The sequence below is a fragment of the Tinamus guttatus genome, unplaced genomic scaffold (assembly GCF_059628265.1).
Source record: "Tinamus guttatus ecotype Peru unplaced genomic scaffold, ASM5962826v1 Tinamus_guttatus_pri_ptg000131l, whole genome shotgun sequence".
NCBI lineage: Eukaryota > Metazoa > Chordata > Aves > Tinamiformes > Tinamidae > Tinamus > Tinamus guttatus.
Window position 1 is genome coordinate 1201678 of NW_028288665.1, and position 24078 is coordinate 1225755.

Consider the following 24078-nt stretch of genomic DNA (forward strand, 5'->3'; position numbering starts at 1 on the left):
TAAAGCTCATGTAATTCCAGAGCTGTGTATATATGCACACCTACTCTTGCGGGTTAACATGCAGAATAGTAGAAGGGATTAATCCTTCAACATTAATGGTGGAGAAAATCCCGCCACACCCAGAAAGGTATAAATGCCGACTGTGGTACAGTATGGATGCGCGTGTGTAAGAAGGCCATGGTAATGTTCTGAAAGCCTCCCCTGGCAGCAGGCAGAACTACTAACCCTGTACTTAATGACTTTAAGTACAGTCGTATCTTTTCTGCAAAAAAGGCATTTCACAGTTCCCAGCTGTATCTGTTTCGTATTAATTTTTCCCCTTTGCTCTCCTTGTCTTGCATCTCAGAAGAACTGAAACACTAAGGAATGTGGGTTTTTTTGTTTGTTTGGGTAGTTCTGTTTTTTTTTTTTCCTTTGTTTTTTGCTTTGTGCAGTTTGTAAGAGATAAGTTCAGTTTGGTTGGAACTGCAGCACGCTTACTAATCTGTCTGTTCAGTTATAAATGGAGCTGAAGCACCTAAAAAAATCAATGCCTACATGCAGTATTTTCTCAGTTCAGCAAAGCAGGTTGCTTACATACAGTAATGGGACTTGTGACAGTTAATTAAATGGCTTGTGGGGCCTTTAAGATGCGTGATTACATGAAAAGCACAATGGCAATACATAGTAAATGAGGTGGCTAAGAACAATGTATGTCTGTTGATTGGTGAGACACCCTTACCCTTCATTGGAGGGAAAGAAGAAAATGAAAACAAAAAAGACTATGAGCAGTGGTGACATAAAAAGGGAGCACACAAAGCATAGGAGAAGGTACTGGGAAACTGGGTTGTCTTGGTTATTTTAAGTCAATCATGCTTACACAGACTGTCAACTCTTGACTGCTTCAGTATATCATTAAATAATGAGTTGTTCTTTATGATCACAAAATTGATAAAACAGTCAGAATTATTCAGGATGGGATGGGAGCTGTTTTCTTCCTAGAACTTATTCATATATAATTAGAACTTACTCATATATAATTAGAAATGGAACTGATATTCCAGGAGATACTAAGCACATACATAAACATGACATATGTTAAAGAATTCAAATTAAATTATCAGAGGCCTAACCACGGTCCATACTGTTACTGCATTGGCTTGTAAACACACAGCTTGACATGAGCAGCTGCTTACCTGTAATTATGGGACTAAGCTGCGATGTAATAAATCTAAAATGCATCAAGAATCTTAGGGATACTTGTCAAAATAGAGATAGCTTTACAAAGCGGTTTTGTAATGTTTTTTTAAATAGCCTGATACAAAACTGTCTGCCTTCCCTTGCTCTGTGTTTATTTTCACAGACAGTAGCTTGATCACTGGGAAAAAGGAGGCAGTGAGGGAAGAGCCTGGATACAAAGAGAAAAGTCTGCTTGGTGGTACTGAAACCGTGAAGCCAAAGGAAATAATCTTGGGCTTTTCTCTGTGCTTAGAAGAGTGTTGCTTCCAAAGGAGCTTGTACCAGACCTAGGGGCAAAATATGAGAAACAAAACAAAACCCTCAGCAGAGGCTCTGATTTGAACCCTCGGTCTCCTCCCCAGGGGCCTTTCTAAGCGGTCTCCTGGTGCCATCCACTTGGACATCGCTTCCACAAGCCCCTGTTTACATTCTTCTTGCCTGCCTAATGGGACACAGAGCACGAGCCATACAAGGTAACAGCTCTGTGCGCCAACACCCCGTGCCTCCTAGGAGAACCCCCTTGCCAGGCTTCGTGCCCCCCAGATGTCGGTAGTGCCCAGGAGCCCCGTCTCCTCCCGTCGTGGGCGGGCAGGGTGCAGCAGCAGCGCGACGGCAGCGCTGCCTCTGCTGCTAAGACGGCGAAAAGGCCGCGCGCCCAGTGCGGCCCGGGGCTGCAGCCACCTCTGCCTCAGCGCGACTACGGCTGCTTGAGAAATACCGTGCCCCGAGGTGTCACTGTGAGGGGATGTGTAGGAACTGGGATTTCCCCAGCAGTGCAGGACTGCTAGGGGCAGGAAAAGCGCCTTTAGCACCGCTGCCTGCCTTCTGTTTGAGGCAAATGCCCTTTTTTTGGCATGGAAAGGAAAAAGGCTGACCTGCAACATTGATGAGAATGTGTCAGACCTGGCTTGATTTTTCAGATGCCAGGTGGATTTGGAAGGACTGGCATTTAGGCAAGAAACAAACAGATAAATGAATGAGTCATTTGATTTTCTTCTAAATTTAAGGAGTGCTAGGATGTAAAATTATGGAACCTCAATACTATTGTTTGCAAGGTAAACAGGGCAAATCTGTGGATCCTCCTCCTATTTTTTTGTGTACACATCTAACAGGGGGCAACCTTTAAATGATCATCACGTCATTAACTCACTAGATGTGAGTTAAAAGCTTCCCAGGCTTCAGAGCTGAGCCTATCTACAATGAAGAACAGTGTCTACCACCAAGAGAGCGACTACATGCAGGATTACCCTGCATTTGAAGCACTGTCCCAGTTCTTTCCTTTTAGGTAGTCAGGATCCACTCTAGGAAAACATATATGATTAACCCTGGTCATCTACATTAAGATCAAAGCTCTAATTAAAATTCTAGTAGGACAAGATAGAGAATCTGTCTTGATGAAAAATGTGCTTTATAGGAGTGGAAGCATCCCATAGATGTACTTAAATCATCTTACTTTTCATTGGCCTGCAGAGATTTTATTTGGCACTATATATGCAAGTAGATTCAGTCCTTTTACTATTTATGATATAATCCCTGCTTCTACGTCACATTTTTACATAGTCTCTACTGTTATCTGGCTTGTAAAATATCTTGTCATAGGTAGGATGGATGGTAAGGCAAAACTTATACGTAAGGTTATTTTATGTACAACTGATTTGCTCTTAAAGTCTTATCTACAGTGTAATTAGATTTACTGTTAGATAATTATTGACAAATCAGGATGTACATACATGCCATCCAGAATAAGTCACTGTAATGGCAAAAGTATCCTTGTACTTCCTTTATATATGACAGGGTTGCTTCTGAGTATACTTGTGTGCGCACATAACTATTAAGTATTTGTATCTACAAATACCATCTAATTATGCTGCTATAAAAAGGTGGATAAAATGAGTTACTGAGCGAAACATGTCCCATAAAAACAATGAAAACCTGACAGTTCTGTTTTTATGGTAAAAATGGTTCCTACTTCTGTCTTACAAGACTAGATATGCGATATAGATGATACATTATTCAGTGATTACCTTGCTGGAGATAGCAACAGTGATATTGCAGTTCTCCAGCTAATGGGAACAAAATAAAATTCTGGACAATATAGCAAGCAAAAGACTAGGCTGCAGCTGGAGAGCATTGCATAAAAGTGTCCATAGGGCTACTGAGCTGCATTATTCCTTTATGCTGTATGCTATAACCCATATTTGTCGCATTTTACAGAAGGTGCTTTCCTGGGTAAGACAATACAAGTTTGAGCTATCCCAGGCTCTGCTCCGTTCATTTATAAGATTTCTCAGACCTCCAGGGTTGTGCGGTCAGTTCAGAACTGGGTCCTTCGACAGGCAAAACCAGGCTGAGCGGCTAAAAATTAACAGGCCTTCCAAATAAATTTTGTATGTGTCATCAATGAAAATCTTAGATGATAAAAAAAAAAGGCTGTCTACTCTGTCTTCAAATAAAGACAAACAGGAACCATACTGAGCAGCACAAGAATATGTTTAAAAAAAATGATAAAAGATGTTGTCAGCCAAAATGCTAGGTCAGACCAGCTTGACTTAAGGTGATTTTAAAACCTTACTTTTAAAACTGGCAAATTTTAGGCTTAGTAGTATAAAATGTGAATAGAATGTGTCCATAGTATTTCTCAGAAATAAGTGCATTTTTTTAAATAATTTTTAATATTCTCAGAAGAATGTGCATATTTTAGAAGCTGTCCTGAAACCTTTAACTCATTGCTGTCAAGATCCTTGTTACCTAACAAAAAGCAAGATTTTTTGAAAATTCACTGATTTTTTAAGTAGAACAATGTATATTTCCAATAGCTGCAGAAGACAGAGCCCCGTCCAATTTTTGGAGAGTGTTTACATGCACACTGTGTAGTGTCATCCTCTTTTTGAGAGGACTGCTTTTCTTTTACTTAGAATAAAAATGAACAAACCTGTAAACTCTGGCCAAAACTTTCTCATGAGAATGGTGTTTCCCCACAGGATTTCTCCCTGTAAAGCCCTCTGCTTCACTTTTACGTCAAACACAGACCCCGCTATATTTATAGGGGAAAGCTTAAAGGTCCGGTTGACAGCATGACTTGGCGGAAGAACTCAGCATGTGTTTCCATAATCCTAGCAGCTAATCTCCTTTTATACTTAGGTTTAAGGAATAAAAATACTACAATTTTTATTCATGAGGATTATTACTAATAATTACTAAATTAGAAGTCTTCACATGATTCTACCTTGCAATAGTAGCATGCAGGCTCTTTGCTGGGGAGGGGGACGTGGAGGAAGCACAGCGCTGGGCTGTGTGGTTGTACAGCATTAGGCAGCTTATTGGAATCCAGTGACTGGGGTTTGTTTTCTCTAAAAATATTACTGTTTTGAAGAGCATTAGAACTCATATAAGTACTCAGGTACACACAACCCTTCCACATTTTGTGACTGTGAGTGGGTGCCACATGGGAGGCTACATCTCCCCTCCTCACAGGCATCACCTTCATCACAAGCAACCCATCCATCCCCAGCCTTTCAGGGCAGCACTCGGCACATTAAAACACTCCCGACATCCAAGTGAGAAACACCTGTGTTAAACTCCCTAAACTAAATGATGGGACATTGAACCTAGTTGTGCCGTTTTGCTTACATAACTGCTTCTCCACCTGTATGGAGCACTATGCATGCATTGGCCAGGCTTCAAAAATGTCAGTACCTCACGTGCAAGAAAGCAGATAAATGCATTGTGAGGAAAGTGAAAAAAGAGGTATGAGTTGTTCAGTGTTTAGGCTAACTTCCATTTCGTTTTAAATGAAAAGCACCATCATGCTGCACAAGAATACCCCTCGCTGCTCCTTTCCAAGGGTAAATCAGTGCCTGATTTAAAAAGCTTTGGAAAGACTGATTCACCTCAAGTCCTTGCATAAGAAAAAGAAGGTATAAGAAATCACATCTGAAGAATAAATGAAAGATCTTCTTGGCTTCTTGTGTAGTCTTCAGTGATGGGGCTGAGTCCTACTACAAAGCAGAAAAGCTCCTGGCAAATTTTAGAAGGTACCTTTCCAAAATTCAGGAGGTATATGTTTAAAGCCTGGCTTTTGGTCAAGTATTAACCAGATCAAAATTTCTGTGTCTGTAAATGGCTGATGCCATGATGATCATTGTAGGCATAACCTTATAAGGATTACATTTATGAATATTTCAGTCTCTTCAGCCTCTGATTGGGAGCACCCACATATTTTATGTTTGCTGATTCATCATAAACTGTCCAAATATAGACTGTCCAAAGCTGCACTAGCAAGTGGTTTGTGTCTGCTGTTTGCAATGAAAAAGCAGGGCTGAGTACTGAACATACTCCTTGTTGACAGAGACACTAGTTACCATGTCAGCAGCTTTGCTGTAACTGCTTACATGCCAGAAAAACAATCACTTCAAAAAATAAGCTTTATCCTAAAAGGTGATGAAAGATAAAGCCACAAGACTAACAGAGCTGGAAAATGGAGTAAAGCCCATTTTCTTAGGTTTTGAGGGGTCTAACACTGTTTCCATCTGTCTTTTTTTTCAGAATGGCAGAGCCTCATGGTTTGGTGGAGAGACTGGAGAAAGCAGTGATTCGGCTCGAATCGTTATTCTCAGGTTCACACAGAGCTGCTGGAATGGTGTGTGATGCAGTCAACGGAGTCAATGGAAGTAAGCACACTTCTTTGGGAAATATTGTCTTTTTCTGATAGAAAAAAAAAAGTTTTTAAGAAGAACACGTGCTTGTTGTACAAAAGGGAATACAATCCACCCCCCTTTCACATTAAAATAATTTTTCACATTAGAAGAAAATATCGTTTAAAAAAATGTATTCAGAAATGACATGTGACAAGCTTAGCTGTAAGCATAACAGTAAATTAATATAGATTAGAAGATTCAGGATTTGAGCGGTCACTTAAATATATTTGCCATATTCCAAGCTTTATTGCTCTTTCCATTTTAACATGTACGCAATTAGACATAACTCACCAGTTGAAAATGTCTTCTTGATCCCAATTAGCAGAAGAAAATAGATGGCCTAAAAACTTACAGCATAAATATTCCTGAAGAAGTCAGAAACATAAAACAATGGGTTTCTTGTTTAGTCCACGGATATCACAGTGCAAAGCTATTTTATTTAGTTGCCTAATATCCTTAATCATATGGGAATCTGTTTATAAGCATTTGCTCACTAAGAGGAGCCACACATCCTTGGCCTTCTTTTGTATTCTCTCTTGGCTTTTCGCTTTTGAAGTGAATCTCCAAAGCACTACACTGGGTAATAGATGAAAAAAAATCTACTGTCATTTATTCACTTCATATTGCTAAATCACAATTTTTCACTCCTTAAATTTCTTGCTGTTCCTAAAATTTACAGGGTAAATCAACTTACAAATACAGCAATTCTAACTTTGACTGAATAGAGGGGCTCTCACCCTTCTGGAGTGCTTGCTTTTTCACACAACTACTCTCCTCCCTACACGCTCCCCCTTTCTTAACTGAATATCTTTACTTTCCACATCCCTTGGCCCAGCGCTCTCCAGCGAAGAGCACCCGCCAGCGGGGGCTCAGCTGCCCTTCAGAATGAGCAGAGAGACACGAAAGTGAGTTACTGAGCTCAGCTGCTGCACTGTAGCTGTGTGCCAGGCCTTCCCCACCAAACGCTGGTCAGAGTAGGCTTAGTAACAAAATCTGAACAGTCCGGAGATAATCTAGACAGCTAGAAAACCTTAACAAAGTCAGGGAGAAGCGTGATCCATGCACAAAATGGTAGGTAAGTTAATTGCTTACTAGGAACTCCACATTTTCCAAAAACATAGGCTTCCCTCCTACAATAAATCCCATTAGGTGAGTCTCAGCAGAATCAGGGCTGCTTTCAGAACTGGAGGTCAACACACTGTTAGTGGTCACACAGAAATTGCCATACCCATTGCCTAAGCTAAGAGCTAAGCTAAGAGCTGAAGAAACGTTAAGGAAGGACAGCCTTAAAACCCAAGTAGGACCCCAGAAGAAACCAACTGACAATAATCAGTGAGAGACGATACAATAAAGCTGGTGGGTAACTGCAGAAAGCAGCTAGAAAGAGTGGGATCATGGGGTGCTTGCTGCCTACATCCCTTCTCAAGGCCACATTGTCCCGCACGGAGACACATGCAGTTAGGGAAGACTCTACCAGTTTTTTGGTTTGGGGAACAGATAAGCTTAGGTGCTACAAACACAGTTCTGTAGGCCAGTGCTCCTCTCTTGCTGCAGAGATTCACACAGTCTCCAGCAGTTGCAGAATTGACAGCCGTACGGAAAAGAGCTCTCTTGCTTTTCACTGCTTTAAAATTGAAACTCAGCCAAAGAACCTAAAATTTTTAGTCCTTAGTGGAGAGGGGAAAGTGAAATGACTGGTGGCTAGTGGAATGGAATGGGGATATATTGCTTTCTTCTCCCATGACTCCTCTTGCAATGACCGTTAAAATTATTACAAAAAATAAGCTTGACCCTTTTATCATTTTTTTTTTCAGAAATAGCTATATAATGGGGGGAGTGGGAGCAATGTACCTGCACCTTTTTTCCCTAAATTGTATTACGATGGCAGAATTGCAAACAAAACATTCAATAGCTCTGCATAACCCACAGCAAACCCTAGTAGCTGTTCTTGGACATTAGCTGAATTGAACAGTTAAAAAAAAAAGCATAACTGCTTTCTGGTTATGCATAGGACAAGTGCCATTTCGTGAGCTATTTAAAACTCTGCTCTGAAGTAGAAGGTTACAATGATTCTCCCGGAGATGCACAGAGACGCTGACAAAGAACATTAAATGGGCTTTGGAAAGCATCACCCAACTAAAACCTTTTGTACACGAGGTCATTTGAGGGGTTTACACATAAACACTTCATATGGAAGAAAGCCCAGAAATTCCTCAGAGTTGAAGGTGAGTGACATCAAGAGAACAAAAGGAGCCTCAAAATCCCACCCAGCTGTCTAACTGCAATTTTTTTTTTCATAGGCCATTGCAAACTCCCATTGCCAGAGCCTTTATTTTTTTTCTGTCAAAGAGCCAGTTGACTCTTACAGAATAAAGCCAGCCTTCAAGATTATGAATTTGGGCCCAGTTGTCATATACTGCCAAAAGGTTAAAGCAAACTCTCTGGGGAAAGCCTGGTACCTCTTCAGAGCAGTCTTCAGGCTTCATTAAAGAGGGAGAGAGGCTGGGAAGAATTTTAACCTTGGTCTCTCAGAACTCACAGATGCCATAAATTCACACATGCGTCACTCATGCTGGACCTGGCAAAGGTTCTTCGGCATAAACAAGACACGAGGATATGTCAGGGAGTAAAAGGGAGAGCTGGAAAGCATCCCGGAAAAGATGACTTTTGCTGTCTTAGAATGTATCACACAAAGCCATTTAGAAAGTCAGTTATGTAAGAAACTGAGTCTAATCTGGACTTTCTGATTGTCCACTTTATCAGGAAAGAGTGTTCTCTGTGCCATACAGAAAACAGCATTTTTATTCCTCTGTCAGAATATACAGCCCATACGTAGTCACTGGGATGTGTTGTCTAGAAGACTGGCTTGAGTTTTCTTTCTCCAGTGACAGCTTTGCAAGGTCAGAAAACAAAATCAGGAGTTTGCAAGGCTGCATCTCACTGCATACATTGACTGGCAACAGACTAACTCCTTTCAGGTACAGAAGTGTTGTCATCTACAGACTCAGTCCTAACAGCAAACTGAATTACTTGTTATTAATGGCCACCCATAAATATAGAGAGCTTTAGGAATGAGTGGGTGGTATAAAAATAGTTGTTCAGGACATTCTTTTTAGGGGATGACTTTTTTTTATGTATAATAACAGAATTTTAAGACTGTTAGATTTATCAGGCCACTAGGCCTTCAAAGGTCTGAGGCATATTTACTTTAGCACCTATTATTTTAGCGCAGAAGAGACTTGCCACATTTAGTACACAGATTAAATTCTCTTCATGCTTCTAACCAAGTTATACTGGGAACAGCTTTTTTTTTCCTTCTAGCTAGAAAAAAAAAATCATTATACAGCTTTTTTTCCCCCACAGATTTCACAAATCAATGAGCGCAGCAGAAACGAGATTAAAGCAACTTTCCCATTTCTATGGCATTTCCCTGCCATGTGCTGCAGAGGAAAGTTCTATCCGTTAGGTACTTTAGGAACCAATTCTAACGGAGTGCTCTTCTTCCATAGGGATAGCACCGTATGTTGAAGCCTTTGATAGGCTGCTGAATGGGAGCGTTGCTGAGTTTCTCAGGTACAGCAAGATTCTTGAAGGTGATGTCAAGACACACGTGAGTATTTATCCCAGTTCTCCCACACAATACATGTACAAGTCTTGGGACTGGTGTGATCTGCCTTGGTTGCAGAGTGTAGGTGAATCTGAGGAACCACTGCCTGAATTATTATTTCTTGTAGCAGTAATAATGCTGGTGTAACACACTCAGACATTTGGTTGGCGAAGGGCTACTGGCCACATGGTTACAGTACAAAAGGCAGCTCCTTTTGTCCAGCACTAGAGCCCAAGGGCTGCAACGTGCAAAATACATAAATATTCTGAATTGCAAGCCATTTGAGTGCTCTTGCTGTCTGCTAAGCCCTGCTAAGCAGGAATACAGTTCAAAACAAGCTTCAACAAATGAACAGCAAACAGTAGGAAGAAAGCCAGGGTAGAGCAGTAATAACTGTTTTTGCATCTTCTGAGGATGAGCATTATGAGCATCACACCAATTCATTTAAAGATTTTGCTTTTCCTTCTGCCTTTTGTCACATCTCTCCCATTCAGAACTGTCATAAAAAATGAAAAACAGCAGACATCAGACTTTACAATGTGGTTTTTTTACCCCATGTGTCATAGCAAGGGAGTACTATCATTTATTTTCATGATGAAATAACTTTATAGCCTTTCTCATAATATGTCGTGATCAGAACTTGTTTGTTTAATGTTATTTTTTAAGCCTATTTTCTCTAAAGCAGAAAGGACATATCTGACTATAGTTCACAACGGCTTATCAATATAGGCTTTGCTAAAAAAAAAAAAAAAAAAAAAAAAGAAAAGAAAAAAGAGGCAGGGTCAGTTTGAGCTGAGTTGGTAGGAGTGTGAAGAGTGTGTACCGATCATTGCAGCTGCTGCTCCACATCACAAACTCCGCAGCCAGAAAAGCGTGCAGCCCTGCAAGCTTTTGGAATTGCAGAGGCAGTGTCTGTGCTTTGTAAGAAAGCCAAAGGAACCAGTCTATGGAACAAGAGCTCTGTGACTGTTGAGAGCACTGTGTTTTCTCTGTGGTATTACATGTTTTGTTGGTAGGGGAGAGTTTCTGGTTTTGATAGACCCAGAATATTGGAGGGAGTAAGGGGATGGGACAATTTTTGAGGTGTTTTTATAGAAATACTGCATTTCCTTCGTATTTGAAAAAGACTGTGCACTTTTACTGTGTTACTGTAAGTTCTTAAAAGAACTGTAAGCTCTTAAAAGAAATTATAGGGAAAAAATAATAATTCAAAACAATGCTAAAACAGATCCTCTCCAAGTCATGAGGTTCATTAGGCACCATATTTTGCAGTTGATTTCTCAGCAGTCTAAAATTGCAAGATACATATATAACTTTAGTAGTACACATTAATAGTGCACCCCAACACTAAGCAGGGCAAGAATTGCATTTAAAATTCCAAATGACTAAAGCTTTTTTTAATTTAAATGATCTGTAAGTAGCATAAATATGTAAATGTATTAATTTACACCTTTGTCACTGACACTCATAACTGAGTCCATATAGAAGAATATTTATAATTTATTTGCCAAATCTGTGGAATGTCCCTAGCATATTGTTGATGGTAGTGTAATACAAGCTGTAATAAGGAATATTTGTTCAGGACTGTGCGATAAGACATAAACAACTAGCCCTAACACAAAGAAACTGGTGATTCTGATTACAGCCTATTAAATATTCTGAAATCTTAGATTCTGAATTTACAACATGAAGCAGACCGTGGTTGCCTTATGCTCCTACTTATCACTGCAGCAACATCTGTGCTTTACCTTAACAAGTGGAACAAGGAGTGTTTTTCTTTGGGGTGTCTTATAGACCATGTGTCCTCAGCATTATGCTTGCAGCTGCTGTCTCTTCCACATAATGAGCTGAAGGGAAGGTTGTATTTTATTTCAAAAAACACCTGTTGCCTAGAAAACCTCACATACCTGACTGACCAGAATGGTAATATGAGAGAAAGAGAGACCTCATATTATGCTAAAGAAATAAGGGATTTAACGTGATGTATTTCGTGCTGATTGATGTAAGGATTGTGTGGTTTATGTTTCTCGTGAAAGGAAGAATACAGCCATAACTAATATCTGTTGGGGTGCTCCATTTCTATTTTTTTTTTAGGTTATATGCTGCATTCTAAGTAGTCTATGGAAAGAGAAACAAACGAAGAAGAGAATGGATAGCTCCTTCCTAGCCCTTTTAAACACAGCAGCAGGGAGGATTTTACGAAGATTAGTTTACTAAAGAAGAGTTCTGCTTAGATTCAGTCTAATGAGCAGCATAGTTTTGATTCAACTTACACATGTGCAGTGGTGAATCTCTAAGGTCAGCTGCACTAAAGAAACTAGCTTTTTAAAAGGGAGAAAGAATAAATGGCTAGTTTTTTTACTTAGTGTATTAAAAGATAGATCCTAAATGGTTAAGATTAGATCCTCTTTGCTGTCCTACCTCTGTGGATAAAAATTTGGTGATTATAGGGGTATTTCTATAGATTACAAAGTCCCCAGGCGGCACAGAGTTTATGAACCACTTGTATGCTGCCCCTGACAAAACCAGACCCCAGGTGAAGCCAGTGGGGGAATACGGGTCAGGACTGCTGCCAACCATCTGGCCTCGGCCTCATGTCACAGTGTCTTGGAGGCCGTCACCAACTATTAGAGGTTAGCAGAGCCCTCAAGCTGGATGACCATGCGTGTCAGTGCTAGACCAGTCTGCTGTTAGACTCAGGGAATTCAAAAGCAATATGAAGTATGTATATACATACTTACAGATATACTTTATATCAATGTAAAGTTAAAAAAAAAAAGGCAGTATAGTGGGTCTAAAGGCAGTAGAAAATAAGATGTGGATCTGAAGTGAACTGGCTACACTCCTGCCTAGCAGATGTGGCAGCCGGGGCTGAGTGCTCAGTCACAGAGTTGCTGGTCCTGTCATGTTTGCCCAGCCACATCCACCACTCCTGGGCTGAGGAGGCAGAAGAGCTGCCCATGAAAGACTTGATGAGCTCTCGCATTGATCCCACTGAGGCCAGGCCACTGAGGTCAAGCAGATTTGACTGGCTCTTTTTTTGCCCTGTGAAAGCAAAGCGGGCAAGAGATTTGAAGGTGAAGAAGCAAGTTTTTGTGTTTATTTTGAGCTTCCTCCGTTGTTTTTTTGTTTCTATGAGATTGCAAGTGCTGGGGTATTTTGGCTTGAGTTTGAATAATGTACCACATGAGATATAATGATAAGAAGAGAATGTACTAGTTCTACAAGAGAGGGACAGATAATGTGAGATTTCCATATTATCCTATTTTATATGGCATAGAACAGAACAGAGTTACTGCCTTCCTGTTAAACACAGGACTGATACTTGTCCTTTTTATTATTGTTTTATTTGTAAAAATCCCTTAACTTTCCAACCCCACCAGTTCAAAGAACAGATTGTCTGTGCAGTTTCAGTTATGTTCTCACTTCTCTCATCCAAGCTATTTATCTTTGAAAGGAAAACTATAGAAACACTAAGGTTTCTACCTCCCCTCCTGTATCATCCTGCAGCTGGGGAAATACAGAGCTCAGACAGACAAACAAGCACATTGCAGGTTCTGAACATTCAGGAATAAAGCAGCAGTTGATTAGCTTGCTCCTTAAGGGTACAGGATTAGGATATATCTCATTCCATGTATGACAACAGGTTATCATGGTTCAGCAAATTATAGCAAGCTCTCTAATAGGTGCATATGGACTGGTGTGTGCTCAGTGAATCTGTGGTCATCCCACAAACTTATTTGCACACACATATCCTGAGAGTTTATTTTTCTCATTAATTAAATGAAAACAACAATGTTTTCCCCTTCCAGGCAACGTCCGTGCAAATACAGGCAGAATTTATCTTCTACCAGGTGTATGTGCCCTTGGCACACAGCACAGTTCCTGTTGGGCCCACTGGCCAAGTTAGAACATTACAGCTTCCTCATTCCTTCCTAAGCAGAGTGGTTACACATGAAATAGCATGAGTAAATGCTGAATACACAGGAAAGTGTCCTTTTACTGGGAGAGATGCTGAAGAATTAGCCAGGGGACCCTCAGAGCCCTGAACTTTGAGTAGGATCTCCTGTCTGTGATGCACACTAAATGCTTTTGCACTTTATGCTACCTATTTAAACACAGACTATGCAGCCCATTATGTGTCGGATTCCTCATTCACAAGGCAATGTGCTTACAGGGCAGCAGAACGCACAAGTGGGCTCCCCTGTTGATCTTTTGTGCCCAGGGGCTGTGCGGTTTTAGGCTTTGTGTTGCCAGCTGAATTGGCGCTCAGAGAGGAGGGTGATGTCAACGTGCCCACAGGGATGCTGGCTGTCAGGCTGCCTTTGGATTTTCTGCTGGGAGAAATAATAAACACCAAAGCAATAGCATCCGTAAGAGAGGGGAAAAGAGAACACCTAGAAAAGATTAAAATCGACATTTTTACGGCATATCAAATAGCTGAAAGAAGGAGACTGAACATATAAAACCATACTGCTATCCATTAAAGTGGGAAAAAAAAGGCAAATAATGAGCAACAACAAAAAAGAGCCTTGGAAAATTATCAATATTGAAGTTATCTGTAATGCTAATTCAGCTATATATCTGTATTAGAAGGTATTTTGTAACATAAACAAGGCAGGACGTTAGTCTCAATATGACAAGCAAGATGGACATAGACTAGACACAACATAGCCAAGTGACTAATCCAGAAAAAAGTATCATTTTCAGAGTTTTATAACTGATTTCAAGATGATTTCACTTGTATTTCACTGCTGGCTTTCAAAACCAGCAGGATTCATTAGGTGAGGTGTAGTGCCGTGCAGACTTGCTTGCACTCACCCGATTGCAAGACATCTGGTTGGGAATAAAAATGGTTCCTGAGCATGAAGATACTGGCTGTTGTTGCTAGCCTGGACCAACGTCCCCTGAAAGGCACAGAGGGGTTTCCACTAATGCTAACAGGAGAGGGATCAGGCCCTTACTTTCTTGCCATTAACATTGCAATATCACCCCTTGCTTTTCTTTTTATTTAAGGAGCCAAGAAAGAGACCAAAGTCTAAAGGGCTCTATTGAAAGATATGTAAAACGGTGGCCAAGAATACTGGATATTTAGTTGTGTTATTGCTGGTGCCAGAAACATGTACCTGTAAATATGAGGGGGAAGGGAATATGTAATGGGAATGTTCCACATGGCATTCCCTCAGTCAGAAACATGGTACATCAGAGACACACACCGTCTAACCTGTCAACAACTCCTCATAACCTATTTTCACAGGGCTTGTTTGCATGTGCTCTTGTTCCTGGCTAGCTCCATATGTAGCTGTGTTCATTGCAAAGCAACCGAGTTGATCAGGTACCATTTTTAGGATGAAGGTCTAAAACTACTGGTCGCTAAAAGCAGGGATTATGTCTGTATCTGGTTACCCATACAGTGGGATTTTCTGTTCTCAAAGGGATGCCAAGAAAGTGTTCAGGAAAAAGAGATACCAGAATGATTTGAGAGTGGGACAGCCTTATATGCAGTGGGAAACCAAAGAAACTCCAGCTCGTTTGCCTAAAAAATGTTAAAAGATAACCTGATCATCTGACAAAAATGGAGAGCGAATGGCTCTTTAATCTGCAAGATGGATTCAGAATAATATTAAGTAAGTGATTAAAGTTCACACTAAAGATGCATCTTTTTCCAAAATTTTATTTAATGGTTGAAGCATTTTATGAAGACATACAATGAATTTTCAGCCATTTAAGTGTTTCTAAATCAGAACAGATAATATGTCCTAGGTTAATAGGCTTTAACTGTTTTCCCATTTGCTGCCCTCCAAAGGTTTCTTACTGAAGCCCTTTCAGAGCAAATTTTTGTCTACTGACAGGAAACTTGTTTTTCTTGGTGGTTTCCCATTGATTCCATAGATGTAGTTTACAGACCTAGAGGCGTTAAATACCTTCAAAACCACTGCTTCAGTTTAACCAAAAATCACAAGGTGATTAAATTTTACAGTTAATCAGTTAGTAAAATCAGTGGTACCTTTGGTGTATGGACCAGCTGCATTCACTGCCACAAACACAGTATGGCTGTGTCTGAACAAGCCTGTTGCAGGCCATGGCCCAGGAAACTTCTTGGTAGAGAGTGGGGAAAACCTTATAATTAGGGAGGTTTTGACACAAGAAGTTGATGGAGACCCAAGGTCCACGAGGAAGTCTTTAGAAACCTTGGTAAGTTGATCAGACTTGGACATTTCTCTCTGAAATATGTTCTTTTGATTCGAAGTAGTTCAGGATTGGAAAGGCAAAGGTGGCAGTCATCTTGGCCGCCCATCCTCTGACCAGTGAGGTCTGTGCTTCTTTCAGTAATTTTCAGTGGACAGTAATTTTCAGTGGACAGTAAAACAGTAATTTTCAGTGGACCACTGGCAAAAAATGAAATCATTTCAATCCATCAGGAAAGCTAACACAGAGGAAGAGAGGGAGCATTCCCTGCTTCCATTATCAGGATAACGTTACTGGAGCTGACAACTCTCTTCCTTAGTACCAGTGCTTGTGGAATTTATTTCTGTTGTGAAGAATTGTGATTTTTCACACTGCAGCTCTAACAGTATTTATGTCCTGTTATTTAAAGCTGAAAAATACACATCCAGGAATGTGCTTTTTTTACATTTTTCTTTTCTGTTCTGGATGCCACACTGTGCAGCATACCTCTCACGCTCAATTGATGTCACTTGTTGTTACAGGCTATGAACAAATCTTTATGAATTTTCCGTCTCATTCTTTCCAAAAAACACGTGCCTGCGCTTTTCACTCATCCTGCCTCCCTGTCACTGACCCGATTTTATTTTGTTAGTTGGTGGCTGCAACTGTTTTGAGTGTATAGAAGTGCTGGGCTTGGAAACAGAGAAGACTGTTCATAGCAGTCAGCAGAAATGCAAACAATGAGCTCAGGATCTGGCTCTTCAGTCAGTTTCTAGTAAAAAGGAGTTCAGTGAATAATGAGAATTAAGCCACAAGGGAAACCAATGTGCAGTTTGAATGTTGTTTTAAATAAGCTGGGGGTGCTGTCAGGAGCAATGAGGACAGAGTGAGGCTACAAAGGCATGTTGCCTCTTTTCATCCAGCCTGCACTGCATGATCAATTTGACCACATTTCTGAATGTTGAGGAATCCACTAGGCTAGTTTAATATCATGGTATTGTCACTGCTAACTTCTGTTAGCCTGCTGGCACTCATAAACTGAACTATGTGTTTCCATAATGAATCTCACTGCAAACAGTTTAATTAATTTGTGTTAGTTTGTTTCATAAGCTTAATTTCATGTATTATTTCAAACCCTAGAGTTACAACAAAAATCAATGGTTTTAAAGCACATTCTTAAGGCTGAAATCTTTCTTTTTTTTAATATATGGCCTATTTGGTGAATGACTTTAGGTCAGATTTGCTTTTCAGCTGCATCACAGTGCAAGAGAGGTTTAACCCCACTCTTGCAGTCCACTTCTAGTATTTAGCACCTCTGAAAACCAAAACATGCTTCAAGAGGTAAGAAACCTTAAAGATGGGTCAACTTGAAGCTTTGAACTTACTTCTATGCAGACATTTTGGTCTGGAATTCTTCCAAAGTAATGCAACCATAAGCGAAGTCACAAGGAGACAAATCCTGCCACTTTTAGTTGTTTCCAGAGCTCTGAGGAAGTGCTTGCAGGATGAGATGGGTAATATTGTAAGAAGTGTGTACGAGCTAGGATATGCACATAAGCCAGTCAGTCTATGGACCTGTTTATCTAAGGTCTTACTTTAAGGACACTGCAGTTTCATAGAAATGGGTAGTTCTTCAGTCTGCGTATCAAAGAATTTAATATTTGTCAGAGAGAGAGAGTCAACGTCAGCTCATCAGTAGGTGCCTGTAGGATGGAGAGACCTGCACATCCCAGAGATCTCTTGAAGAGATATGCTAGTTTATGCTTTCTGTTTCAGGTACAAAATGTAGGTTTTCCTTTCCTCAGGGAAATGAGATCTTTCCATGAATAAATCCCCAACACAGACAATGAGGCCCACCAAAGACTTCTGTACTCAGATTTCCGTGGAAGAAAAGGAACTTGAGTTTTAAAATGGTTGTTTTTGAAAACAGCTGACGTTCATACTTCATCTGCTCACTGCATAGTTCCTATTGGTTTCAAGAAGTAACACATGCTTCCCAAGATGCAGAATTTAGCTCCAAGTAATGTTAGAAACCCAGATTTGGAAGCCTGTGAGGAATTAGGAAACTTGAAAGGCCACTAGTTTCTGTTCTCTGATGAAATCCGTGAGTGGGCTGTTTTTCTTTTCCTGACTCCTTTGACAAACCTGCTTGTTTCTGCAGGCTAGATGATAGGGTGAAGATAGGGTGCAGGTTTAACATTTCTTTATGGAAGACCATAAATGTGTATGCAGGTTGGGGAGCATCTGTCCACTCACCCCTTTCTAAGTGTTCCCATACAAATGTATTGCAAGCAAATTAATGTCTGTGTCAAAGTATAACCTTTGACATCTGATTCATTACTGTCACTTGTTAAATCAATTCTGCTTAGAAATCCACATACTTTCCTGAATTGTCCTTCTTTTATATTTTACATTTATGTTTTGTATTTATATTCTAAGTTCATCTCAGGAGTCCTGGGGACAAATTGGAGACAGGTCAAAAACAACTGATCACTATCTGCTGTTACTCATACTTTTAAAATGTGCTATGACAGGGTCTTTAGTAGTTAGAAACTCAAACCAACAGTGGTAGCCTTGTACAAAGTTCAGTGATGTATTCTCCCTGATTTAGAGAAGACATTTCTTCTTATTATGTTTTAAAGTTTTTTCAATGTTTTGATATTTTTATCAGCTGGATGTTTTTACAATTATCAGTAATTATACAATCAGAACATGACTTTCAGAGGATAAATTTCGCACTGCAGAGAATCAGTATGGATCTGGAGTATGTCCAGTCTATAAATAAGCACCACCATTTAGAAGCTCAGGTGTTGTAATATGCCATAGCATCTTTTACTTCTACTGAGATGGAGTTCTTTAAATGTAGATCCATGACCATATGTTGTGCAATGAGATGCCTTTGAAATCTGTAGCATGTTACTGATTCCTTGCAGAAGGCAGTAATCTGCAATGTAAATGGCAAACTTGAAGCTTTGAGTATTTTAAGTTAGAGTCAGGCTTAGTAAAAGTCAAAGATTGTGAGCGTAGGTGCATATGCTACTCAAAACCAACAAATAAGTCATGTTGGCTAGCAGTGTACGCAGTTACATGGCACGGTGCTTAATGCATTGGGAGACACAAACAACTAGAGAGATCAGCTCTGCTGCACCCTTAGATTGGCACTGGACTGGCAGTGGCAGTACTGAGAAATTCCCTTAAAAATTCCCTAATACAGACATAGCCATGGAAGCTGAGACACACACAAAAAAGCAAAACAAAACAAAAAAAGCAGTAACAGAACAGCTGATCGGTGGTAGTCAAATGTGTCCAACTGAAAATAGAAAAGAAATTATCTGGGAAAAGTCTAGCTCTGTGAAAATCACTGGAAAGCCTCCCATTGACTTCAGTTTTGACCAGAATTTCAACCCTGTTTTCTGCATGAGCCAGTAAGAGAAAGGTGGCAGTTTTTTTTCCTTTCTTTCCTATTCCTTTTCCAGTATAAAGTACACGGCACTGTTTGGAGAACTGCCACCAACTCTTTAGCATTTGGACCAGCTTTAAAAAAAAAAAAACTACATCAGCCAATTAGCTGTGCAACATAAATACTGTCTCTGCAGCTGGTCTGGATAGTTTCTATGGCATCCCATAATTTATCTGAACTCCATTCTTTTTCCATTTCTTGCTTGTCCCTTCAAGTCACTGGCCACTTCACCACTTCATTTTGAAGAGCCTTCTGAAAACAGAAAAGTAGCCCAAGTGCTTTTCCTCCCCCCTGGCACGTCTGTTCCCTTTACAGAAAGGGGATTTGCTCCTACAGGGAAGTTGCCTCTGTTACTATCATTTGCTGTCAATCCTTGTGTCCCGCCAGACCTGAAGGATCTAAAATTAGTTCTGTAGAAACTGTTATTAGAAATCAGACCCACTAACTCCCAAATCTTTTTTCTCACATCTTCTTAAATATCTTGTTTCTGAATAAAGATGTGAAGAATATTTTAAAACCCCAAATGTATACAGATAGGTATTCTGGTTTGCAAATTTTCACAGTTAATGTAAGAGTGCATATATATGCAGCAGTATAGTATTGTCTAACAATAAAAGTGAGTGGATTCAGATCATAGAATCATAGAATCATAGAATGCTTAGGGTTGGAAGGGACCTCTAGAGATCATCTAGTCCAACCCCCCTGCTCACGCAGGGTCACCTAGAGCACGTGGCACAGGACTGCATCCAAGCGGGTTTTGAAGATCTCCAGAGAAGGAGGCTCCACAACCTCTCTGGGCAGCCTGTTCCAGTGCTCTGTCACCCTCACTGTTAAGAAATTTTTCCTTAAGTTCCTATGGAATTTTTGGTGCTTCAGTTTCCGGCCATTTCCTCTAGTCCTATCAGTGGCCACCACTGAAAAGAGGCCAGCACCGTCCTCTGCACTCCCTCCCTTGAGGTATTTATATACACTGATTAGATCCCCTCTCAGCCTTCTCTTCTCCATGCTGAACAGGCCCAGCTCCCTCAGCCTCTCCTCATAGGGCAGATGTTCCAGGCCCCTGATCATCCTTGTGGCCCTGCGCTGGACTCTCTCCAGCAGATGTTTACATTATGGTTTTCAGTAGTATGCCTCTGAGGAAGTATGTTATTAAATACAATTCTATTTGTCAAATTTAATATTATCAGGTTAGTAGGGTAATTTTCTGGACAGAATTTCATTAGAAAATCATTTTTTTGTTTTTCCTCTTTTATTTAGTTTTATTGTTTTATTATTAATTTTTATTATCTTTTCCTAAGACTGAATTTACTTGTAACTTGAGATCTGAATGCGTGTTTCCATCTTCCTCTTGTAGTTTGCCAGACTGTTGTTACATAAATAATATTTGTATTAATTAATGCTTTGATACCAGAACAATGGGCAACATAGACTAAATAAAATGTTTAAACAGAGAAAAAGATCCTCTGATAATGGCAACTCTGCAGAACTCCAGTGCCCCAACGCAAACTTACACCTGTTGAAGCATCGTGTTGTGAGGGAATAGGTTAAGGCTGTTGAAAGTGATTTCTGAACAGCCAAGATTCCTCCCTTAGCATGTGCAAGCCTAACCATAAAGAGGCCTGTCCCTGCGAGCTGCTACTGTGATGATGATGATGATGAAAGGGGCACTTACCGTGGCCAGTGACAGAAAAGCACTTGAGCTGACACTGAAAACGTCAGAATTCTCCTGTTCAAAGCATACTGCTCACCTAACTAATGGGGCCACTGCACCCGAGCTTAGCCCACAGCTGCCTGACGGGGAGACTGAGGCAGGGCCTGGCGTTCGGGTCCATCGGCACCGCCATTCTCCTGAGGCCTGTACAGCAAACTGGTCAAAGCAAAGCATGAAGTGCTTCAAGGAACCTGCTTCCTTCCAAACATTGATCTTAGCTAAGAATGTGCCTTGGCATCGCCGTATCCATATGTAATAGCAAGAATGCCAAAAGGGCTATCCCAGTTTTTGAGTTGACAAACAGCTCTTGCTCCACAATATATCTGTATCTATCTACAGACAGATGTGTGGAAGTTTAGATTCTTCTTCTTCACTCTGATAAATTTACGTGATGACATTTGCATTCTTGACACCTGGGTTTCTTTAGCGTCACTCATTATAACTAAAAGAGTTTCAGCTGATCTGTTTTGTGGTGCCTTTTTGACTCAGTAGCACAAGTTGTTGAGAAAACGTTATTCCCATGGTCCACTTTCATTCATTATTCTGCACTGACTATGGGGGGGTCTAGTGAGAGCCAGAAAAAGAAGGTCATCTGCATAGCTACACGGCCAGCCTGTCCGCACAAGAGAGGGAGAAAGCAGCAACGTGTCATGTTTCAAGGACGAACTGCAATGGGCAGAGGCTGGACTACTGCATTCTTAATGAGAAGAAGCTCTTCTGTTACTTTGATGGGGTGCATGGAAAGAAATAACACACTTGGAAATAGTAGAACTCAAACCCATTTTTAATGCTAGTCAAGAGGGAAGGAAGTAACTGTGACAGACATAAAGTCTCATAAAATGGCACTTGTAAGATTCAGAAACTGTCAGCACAATCATTTGATTAAAATTTAAATTCACAGGTGAGAGGTGTGAGTATTGTGATTCCTACACAACTAAAGTCCTCTGAAGATGGATGAATCTTGGGGATAACAGTACAAGCTTTGTGATTGATGTCTAGTTCACTGACTACCAAATGTTTCCAACACCCCCAAATCAAATTGCCATTATAAGAAAATAGCCAAAGTCTGAACTCCAGAGTTTACTAATGTCTTGGGGGCCCTCAATTAGATTTCTTAAGGAAAGTTCATCTTAAAGAAAGACATCTTGAAAAGTGGCCTAGGTCATACTCTGGAACCGAGTAAGAGAAATAACCACAAGTGAGTAAAACCTACTCTGCTCCAGCAGAAGTTTTAGCATTGCTCATCTGAGCAAGACACATGTATGAGGCATACTCAAGGCATGTCAGTACTTCAGTGTACACACCAGTATACATCATCCAAAAATCTGTCTTCCACTGCTTCAGCAAAAAAAGGTGAAAATTCAAACAAGAAAAGAGATGTTATGTTATACCTTGAGCAAAGGAAAAAGTCCTTCTCAGCCTCCATGAGTGAATAGTGGGAACCCAACAGCATGGATTTAATGCAGGGGAAACAAAGCGCCAATCACGCCATTTTTTTTCAAACCTCCTTGATACTACCAGCTCAGCAGATATTGAAAAAATCATAAAACAAGCTTAACTCTCCTACTTAGGAGAACTTTTTTTTTCTTTTTTTGGTTTATGTTCTGTTCCGTCAGCATATGAAGATCTGTCTAAAAGAGTGTTGGTTCTTTGGAGCAGTTTGGAAGATCACTTCTAAACTGCATTATTTGGTTAGTGAGGTTCTATTAAACCTCAGTCAATCTGAGATGAGAATTATTCACGCCCCAGTTTACAGACCTATAATATCAGGTGCTGATATTATCCTTGTCTTTGATATTTACCTTCCATATGGGAAAGAATTCTCATGTTCCTCAGTCTCTGTGTTGCTAAGCAAAACAAGTGAAACTTCAAGTTCATCTTTGTAAGACAGACACTGCAATCCTCTAAACATGCAAATCAGTTTTCTCTGCAGCAGTTTTGGTTTAAGCACATCTTTTTTAACACAACTGGCTAATGCTACAGACAGAATTCGAGCAGAAGTCTTACAATGTCCTCTCAAGTAGTAATGCTAACTCAAATGATACTGACACTTCTGTAGCTCTATTAGAAATATTTTGCCACATCCATTCTAGATCTGCATAAAGTCGTCTCCGGGGCTTTTGTGTTTGAGCATTTTATATAATAGCTACATGTATTAGCTACACGTATTATCCTTGAAACGATTCCCCAAAGTAACAGACTTTTAAGTCTGATAAAAACACATTGTAATTTCACCCATTTTTAATTTGCATCTGTGTTTTTCATCATTCATTTAAAATCTGTTCAAAATGTGCAGAATGTCAAACTAACAGGGATGAAAATCACTTGAATTGCTTCTTTTCCTTTTTTTTTTTTTGACATATTTGCCCAGTGTGTCATTGCATGCTTATGTTAGCTGATACTATCCCCAAATTATGTTTATTGTAAATCTTTTCTACTTCCATCTCCCATCTCCCACTATCTTCCTTTAGTTATTTAATAATCCGAAGACATAACGGCTCTTTCCTACAATTTCCCCATTCTGCACAGCATGCATTCAGCATTTCCATTCTTAATGTAAATCCATCCTTCTCTTGCATTCAAGTCTTTAGGTTTCCCAGTCTAGTCACATTCACTACACTTCCTATTTTCTAAAATCTTGCCCTTCTAAAATACCAAGCCCTAGCTATAAACCTATTTTTGTCCATCTTGCATTTCAAGGCTAATTGAATCAGTTCATGATCACTTCCTCCTAGAATATTATTTTTTGGTCAGGTCTTTTGCAAGATCCTCCTCACTCACAAAAACTAGTCTTAAAATAGCATAACATGTTGTTGATTTATAGATTTCTGTACCAAAAAGTCAGTGTTCTGCAATATCCAAGAATATCTGAACCTTGCCAATATTGATGGTATTTATGTCTATGTCTGGAAAATTTAAGTCTCCTCATATAATTTTGCTATTATTTATTTCTTCATCCATTTATAGAGATGATTACCCTCTTCCAAATGTCAGCCCGTCAGGCCATAACACCTCCTTCTCCTCAATTACTGTCCAAGTTGAGTCTCTTTTACCCTGCTTCCTTGCAGTGATTTTCATCCTAACAGATTATGCTTTATTCTGTTTTAAGATGAATAAACACAATCTGGCTGTTTTACTTTGCTGTAACTTTGAATTTACTGACTTTCATGTATTTTAAGTTGCATCCATGTAGACCTGTATATAAAATTTCCATGTT

The 24078-nt window shown here is 40.0% G+C and overlaps 1 protein-coding gene across 1 annotated transcript in view; it reads left to right on the plus strand.

Moving 5' to 3' along the window:
- Window positions 1-24078, plus strand: part of CAP2 (cyclase associated actin cytoskeleton regulatory protein 2) — a 62641-nt gene that overhangs the window by 3760 nt on the left and 34803 nt on the right. The window contains exons 2-3 of the mRNA XM_088521707.1: window positions 5764-5888; window positions 9425-9525. Of these exons, the coding sequence (XP_088377833.1) occupies window positions 5765-5888; window positions 9425-9525 (225 nt within the window). The 5' untranslated portion in view covers window position 5764. The remainder of the gene's footprint in view (window positions 1-5763; window positions 5889-9424; window positions 9526-24078) is intronic.